Raw genomic sequence first — 7,955 nt, forward strand, 5'->3', positions numbered from 1 at the left:
CACACACACACACACACACACACACACACACACACACACACACACGCCCCCCCCCACACACACACACGCCCCCACACACAAACAAGCTTACAGTCAAATGCATGATATAAATGAACAATACAATAAACAATAACAATGTTTAGCTAAATACCTACTCAGTATTCTTTCATCGACCTCTGTGGTTGAGCGTTTAGGCTCATCGTCGTTGCATGCCGGAGATTCACTTTGTCTTCCCGAGTGGGGAACATTTTTACCGACTACGAGCGTATATTATGCTGGGATGGTGTATCCCTCTCGGCCTGGTTTGGTCCCGAACGGCATGGTTGAAGCTCGCCCCTTAAACGATCTAAATTGTGTCGATTGGGGCGTAAAAACACAAGCAATTACCCCCCCCCCCTGAAAAAGGGTAACAGAAAAAAATATCACCGAAAAACTCATCACTACTGTGTAGGCGTATGCAGGCCTACTCCTTTGTGTTCTCCAAAACGTGTTCGCTAAAATTTTAAAAAATGTTGATTCATGGGAAATGTTTTCTTGATATCTACATGTAATTACCCGCTTGTGCAGTTTTTTTTTTAATTCGATGAAAGCGAAATCATAGTGGCTTTGTTTCAATTTATCTTTAATGAACATTTTTATCTTCTCTGTACAGGGTAGGTGTGTATTATAGCCATAGTCTCAGCAACGAGTGGGTTGCAACTCTGCAATACAATTCAAATATTCATGTTTACATCCATCTATCTCTCCATCCATCCATCCACTCATCGTCTTTCTGTCCTTCCGTCCGTCTGCCCGTCTTCTCGCCATTAACGTTATTAACAACATCAACCTTGTCTAGCCATGTCACCCCCCCCCCTCCAGCACATCTGAACATGTCTGTAGACTACATGAATTTATCGTTTCAAGTCTCCGTTTGCACCTTACCCGGAAGAAAATGCAGAGGACAAAGTAACATTTAAAGCCATTTCCCCAGAACCCCCTAACCGCCTCAAGAACGAGGTTTTATTCGTTCTTCACCTTCTCTTGGGTCCCAGTGGCCCTGAGTTGTTAGTGAACACGAGTTACCAAGGGACAGGAAGCAAATTCGATAATATAATTATGATAATTTTTTGATTATTGGTGGCCACTGGAGAGTGTTGTCGTGTGAGACATGCTCCAACATTAGCTCAAATCCTGACATCTGCGCAGAGGTTCTGTCAGTCAAGGGCGTGCTATTGTTTGAAGTACTACCTCGTAATTTTTGCACTATTATACATGTTGTTGTAATATAAGTCAGCAAAAGTAAATTTCGACTTCCTCCCCTCCCCCCTCCAGTTTTAAAATAAGTTAAAAGTGTCTTCCACGAATGACTTATGGTGGAGACTGCGGATATGAGTAGGAATAGTAGATCAAGCAAGTTTTGAATGGAGAGAGGGCTACTGCTTACTTTTATCAATAAGTATTCTTATGGGGACCAATAACGTTGTCTTCACTTTTTGTTCCTTTATGTAACACTAATTTGTTTCACCACCCTCAACACCCTACCTGCTGTCCCCAGAGGCATGGCTTGCCGATCGTGTGCCACTCTGTCTTCTACAGCGCTGCGGCCATCTGTGGCATCAGCTTCCTCATGGCGCTAGCCATCAATTGTTGCTGGGAGAACTCATGGTAGGCTTTTGTTCGTTCTTTTGTCGTGCTGCTTTTCAATATCTGCAGGGATAAGCCTTTTGTAAGTTTCTTTTGTTTTGTTGTTGTTCGAGTGTAAGTTTCGGCGACCCACTAGCAGACGCAGATGAGATAGGTACTTTAAAGGAGTAGCTCTTGACTCAGTGTTAACAAAGAAAGAGAAAAGAAAACGGTGGAGAAGAAGGGACGGAGGAAGGGCAGAACGAAGGGAGCGAAAAAAAGGAACTGAGGAGGGATATTAGAATGGGGGAGGGGGGGGCAATTGAAGTAGGGAATTTCAGGGGATAAAAGAAGGGGAAAAAAGAAAGAAGATTAGAAAAAAAGGAGGAAAGAAGGAATGGTAGAAGGAAAGAAAAAAAAAAGGAGGAAAAGGCAGGGTAGATACACCACATTTAATCACACTTGCAAGCATTATATAGAGTATAAATGTTATTATAGTGCTATTCCTCTCTTGTTGATTAAAGGTTTTGTAGCTCTTACAATTGTGTAAAATCATAATTTTACACCTGGGGTGTCAAGCCCAGTCGCCCTGGGACCCAAACTCAAATTACACTTGAGGTTGTAGGCTGAAGTGGATAAGCACTGATTGAGTGCTGAAAAAGTAAATTTTTTCATGACAATGATATGCATCAACGACGACAGAAGTTAAAATTTAAAAAACCCACGGCGTTTCGAGTTTCTCTCGTAATATACCATTTTGTTAGAGCTGGATGTTTGACATCTTTTGGGGGAATCAAGTTCGTTTATGTTTGGAGTCAGTTTCTGTGTTGTGGAGAATTTCAGGTCAGGATGGACTACCTACAATTCTCACATGTTCCGGATATAACTATACGCCGGGCCGCGTGAGCCTTGAGTTTGCCACCTGTGTTTGAGAGGGTTTGGTGAGCCTCAGTATCTATTCGGAGACGGCTCCGACGGAAATAGACCAATCAAAATGCTTTGTGCCTCTAGACCAAGTTGGAAAAATCCGGGGACTACAGGGGGCATGCTCTTTAATATTTTGCAATTAAGTTTGAAAAAAAAATTGATTTGCGAATGTTTTAGTGGCTATATATGTGACCTGCATCAAATAATACGCAGTTTGACCCCCCAAAGCAGTGCATCTGTGTGCGGGAGTGCGTCTCCGAATAGTTCCTGGGTGTTCACCGGAGACGTCTCAGAATATCTTTTGCCTTGGTGAGCAGTGTTTGAGGAGCTTTCATGGCTGCTGGAGGTGGGCGATATAGGAGTCCTCACGTTTTTTAATAACTGCTTTGAGTTAAAAGAACCCATACCACGTCGATCTCCACCTGCATGAAGTCCATCTGTACATAGCCACAAAGATGACCTCAGTGGGGACTCAAAGTTGCCCTTTGAATGGTTAGTTTTGATCTAATTTTAGTCCTTCTGTGGGCAACAAGAACTTCGAACTTCGGGAAATCTACAGGCAAGTAGTTCCACTAGGGTGTGCTTGTGAAAGCATCTTTTCTTTCGTTCAGCCTTTATTGTAAATATATCATAGCACATGGATTGATAGACATACGACAGCCATTGAGCATGTGAAATTTCACATAATCCTCTCTATTCAGTATGATACTAGAACAGTGGAAGCCATTTATTTTGTTTTTACAGAGGGATACATTGTCCAAACGCACAATGTTTAGTAAGTAGTTGCCTGCTCACTCCTTATTAAGATGACAACTGTGTCCTGTTCATCTCCTCAGTGCGGTGTTCACTCATTTCCTGCTCACCCTGATGGCTTGTCTAGTCTCTGTGTTTGGAGGGACTGCTCTGACCGTGCACTATATGCTCTGGTGTGACTCCCTGTCAGAGAGATTGGGACCTCCGTACTCTGGGTAGGTGTGTGTGTGTGTGTGTGTGTGTGTGTGTGTGTGTGTGTGTGTGTGTGTGTGTGTGTTTGCATGTGTGTGTGTGTGTTTGTGTGTGTTTTGTTTGTTTGTGTGTGGGTGGGTAGTGTGTGAGTGAGTGTGGGTGTGTGTGTGTGTGTGTGTGTGTGTGTGTGTGTGTGTTTGAGTGTGTGAATATTTATGTATGTGTGTGTGTGTGTTTGTGTTTGTGTGGGTGGGGGGGGAGTAAGTGAGTGTATGTGTGAGTGATATATATATATATATATATATATATATATATATATATATATATATATATATATATATGAGAGAGAGAGAGAGAGAGAGAGAGAGAGAGAGAGAGAGAGAGAGAGAGAGAGAGAGAGATCGTCAATCATATGGTCAAAGGGGAATAAGTTAAGGTTATATAATAATATTAATACGGGGTTGCGGCCCTTGTAAGATTGTTCAAGTCGTGCAACCTTCCTGGGTGAGCCATGAGGGTGGATTGCTGTGAGACCTCATCAAACAACTCAGGTTCGAGAGTATCCGATGACGCTTAACACCAGGGTCTCTTGAAGCGCCATCTAATATGACAGGGGTTGTTGAGTAAACGTGCCACTTCACATGTCTCCCTCTTCACGCCTATATTGTACATGTCTACATACCCTTGGCAGGCTACCCCTTCCCCTCACCCTTTCCTTTCTATCACTAACGTCGCTCCACTTTCCAATTTCTTGTTCGTATTTTCAGCAATAACGCCAAAGAATTATCAAAGCTAAAACTATGTTTGGCATTATTTGAGCCAAAAGAATTTCTAAAAATGTTACTAATTTTCCCTGTCATATGTCCTCATAACCCAAATACATGTATCTCTATAGTGATCACATTTTCTTTGTGCTTGATTCTGTGAATCGGTGACTGCTGTGAGAAATAGATTTAATTTGTGTAAGGCGTAAGCTCAGTTCAATCAAGATACTCCAGCCATGATTAGTTAATGACAAGAATTACTTTCCGACCCACAGATGCGCCGATGCTGCCAAGGCCTATGATAAGTCGCACGGATCAAGTAACATGACCACGTACCACACCAAGTTGGAAATACAGCAGGTACATTTTCCTCTTCTGTCTTGCGTTCCTTCTTACCATACTTCACATCGCCTCTTAAGTTTACTCTTCCTCTCTGTCAAGCTCTCCCTCCCCTCTCCCCTTCCCCTCTCTCTCTTTCATCGTCCCTGCCCCTACTCTCCTACTTCTTCGCTTTTATCATTATTTGTAGGAAAAAATTGGTAGGTCATACTACCTTCCTATCTGGATATTGTTCCTGTTAGTCTTTGCTTTCCCCCCTGTCAATATGTACCCGTTGGATATTAGATTAGACATTATCCATTACTCATGCACTACCACATTCAATGACTATGTACATTTCACTCATATGTACTTTAAATGCATACAACAACACCTGTTAGAAACACGTGCACAGTAAATGCATACGTTAAACTTTTCGTTGAGCACACATTCATAAAACAGTAACATTAATTTTTGCTGACAGAAAGCGAGTTCTATTTGCTGACTCACCTTACATTTAAGGATTTCGTAATGGCACATATTTAGAATTGCAATGTAGTCAGTGAGGAATTTATCTGCTCTTCCTTTTATGAAGAAAGAAATTGACCCAAACACAAACATATTATGTTATTGTGCCTTCTCGAGCAGGCTTTACGTGAGGATAGTTCATAGATATTCTGATATTAGGACAGATCTGTACATGTAGGCCCTACTTTCATAAATTCTGTTTGGATATTTTATTCTTGAATACTAAATGTAAATAGCTTGTCCAAAAGTCGATAAAGGTCAATTTCAGGCCCCCCCCCCCCAACCATTAATTTTAAAAAGTAAGTTAAATTCGTCTTTTGTGCATGACGTCACGTCTACCCCATCCCCACATCTAGAGTGGAGATGCTGGATGTGCGGAAGGAATTCAAATCAGTTACGAATGGAGGGCTAGAATAGACTTTAACCCAAAAGTGTGTAGGGAATTGACAGACAAGGAACTTAGATTTGATTATGCTTTTTTACTTCCATCTAATTCAACATATTCATTATGTCTGCCATCTGATTAAACTTTATGACTTTCAGATTGGCATGTGGGCAGGATTCCCTCTGGCGTTACTGGCGCTTGTCACTTACGCCTGTGCCATCTATGTCACTGGTGTCCATGACACCGAAGGTGAGTCTGTCCGTGGTTACGTCATACTACAGGAGGAGACCATACCCCTTCTTCGTTCAACTTCTCCTTCATCTGCCCGAGAGCTGCACAACCCAACCAGTCCGATGAATTACACAGCCCCAGATGTGACCCGGACTGGTAGTTTCTCCTACTCAAGGGCCAGATCCTTTTCAGGGACCAGAGCTTCCTCTGAGGCTCCAACTATTCCTGAGGTCACGACCAGTCAAGGTGTCACGAGCTCGGCAGAGGCTAGGTTCTCCCCTTCACCCCAAAATCCTTTTTCGGAGGAGTAACTGTTTTACTGGGTTCTGATTGTGTGAAGAGACCCTTTTTAAAAACTAAATTTCTAACACTGCCACCAAAGATCAGGAAACAATTGGTGGCCTAATCCTTGCAATCTGTAAGTTTTGCACAAAAACAAACAAATTGAAATGCAACCCAGTTGTTACACAAAAGACAGTGGAAACAATAATTGTGTCCTTTGTAAAAACGTTGTCACGATGTGATTTCCTTATTGTCCTGCTATTATCTCAATAATGTGATTTGCCTTGTCAGAAGATTATATTGTTTGATGGGGAACATTTTCATGAGGTTCTTTTGATGAAAGCTGCATGTACTTAAGGATAGAAGAAGAAGAAGAAGAAGAAGAAGAAGAAGAAGAAGAAGAAGAAGAAGAAGAAAAAGAAGAAGAAGAAGAAGAAGAAGAAGAAGAAAAAGAAGAAGAAGAAGAAGAAGAAGAAGAAGAAGAAGAAGAAAGGAGAAGGAGGGGGAGAGGAAGGACGAGGAGAAGGGGAAGAATAAGGAGGGGAGCGGAATCGGTCAATGGGGATTAGAAGAGTTTGCTTTGTGTGTATATATTGTGGACATTCCTGTCCACACCACCATACACAGCACCAGGTTTTGGGAACAAATCTGTCACTTTGCGACAACGATGGCATACATGTTCCTTTGCTTTATCAAAAGCGGCGTTTTACACCGAGTGTTAAAAGTTAGCGTCCTATGATTATGAACATGACAACTTTCCTTTTTTTGTAATGATTTGTACACGATTGATTTGTTGTTATCTGTTTGTACCGCTGAATAAAACGGTCCTGTCCCTGAAAAAAAGGTGTACATGTGTACTTTGCGTTTTCCTGTTCGAAAGATTTCATATTGTGTATTCGAAATCGGAAGAGAAAGCTGTGATGTAAATAACACATTTAACATGAAAAGTGAGTAAAAATTACGCTTCAATTTTCTTCTTTTTTTCCGTGAGACAAATTACCTGAAACATAATAAGTAGAAGGCCCCTGTTTGTTTTTGTACAGGAAGGCAGCCTCTAGTGGCAGGGTTGGGTTGATTTAAATCAGGTCGATTTAAATCAGTTGATTTTTAAAATTTAAATCAACTTGATTTTTAAAATAAAAATCAGTGATTTAAATCACTTTAAAAAAATTTATATTTATTCAGTTTTTAACATATTTCAACTTTCACAATTCCTTTCCTTGGTTTTATAAAACAGATATCAGGTTTAGTAGACTAGACCTAATATAATCATGCTTAAAAGTCTGCTTTCCCCACTTTCACTGTAAAATAATACAGAATTCAATTTACTTTTTTTTCCATAATTGAAATGAGAGCTGGGTTGATTTAAATCACTCGATTTTTAAAATTTTAATCAACTTGATTTTTAAAATAAAAATCAGAGATTTAAATCACTTTTTAAAAATGTATTTAGTTTTTACATATTTAAACATTCAGAATTCCTTTCCTTGGCTTTATGAAACAGATATAAGGTTTAGTGGACTAATATAATCATGCTTAAAAGACTGCTTTCCCCTCTGTCACTGTAAAATAAAACAGTATTCAATTTCCTTTTTTTTCGTAATTGAAATCAGGGTTGGGTTGATTTAAATCAGGTCAATTTAAATCAGTTGATTTTTTTATATTTAAACCAACCTGATTTCAAAAATAAAACTCAGTGATTTAAAACACTTTAAAAAAAATGTATTCTGGTTTTACATCTTTAAACATTCAGAATGTTTTTCCTTGGTTTTATAAAACAGATATAAGGTTAAGTAGACTAATATAATCATGCTTAAAAGTCTGCTTCCCCCCCTGTCACTGTAAAATAATACAGTATTCAATTTACTTTTGTTTCATAATTGAAATCAGCATTTTCCTTTTGTTTTTAGACAAACACAAGCCCGCACACACACACACACACACACACACACACACACGCGCTCGTGCAC

At 40.1% G+C, this 7,955-nt stretch overlaps 1 protein-coding gene across 2 annotated transcripts in view; it reads left to right on the top strand.

Moving 5' to 3' along the window:
- The window catches only part of LOC101845138, a 14,557-nt gene extending 7,726 nt beyond the window's left edge, over positions 1 to 6,831 (top strand). For both annotated transcript variants that reach the window (XM_035968282.1, XM_005089124.3), the window contains exons 3-6: positions 1,538 to 1,647; positions 3,369 to 3,500; positions 4,517 to 4,601; positions 5,631 to 6,831. In XM_035968282.1, the coding sequence (XP_035824175.1) occupies positions 1,538 to 1,647; positions 3,369 to 3,500; positions 4,517 to 4,601; positions 5,631 to 6,014 (711 nt within the window). In that variant the 3' untranslated portion in view covers positions 6,015 to 6,831. The remainder of the gene's footprint in view (positions 1 to 1,537; positions 1,648 to 3,368; positions 3,501 to 4,516; positions 4,602 to 5,630) is intronic.
- Positions 6,832 to 7,955: the final 1,124 nt, after the last annotated feature.

This window comes from Aplysia californica, unplaced genomic scaffold (genome assembly GCF_000002075.1).
Source record: "Aplysia californica isolate F4 #8 unplaced genomic scaffold, AplCal3.0 scaffold00003, whole genome shotgun sequence".
NCBI classification, from domain to species: Eukaryota; Metazoa; Mollusca; class Gastropoda; order Aplysiida; family Aplysiidae; genus Aplysia; species Aplysia californica.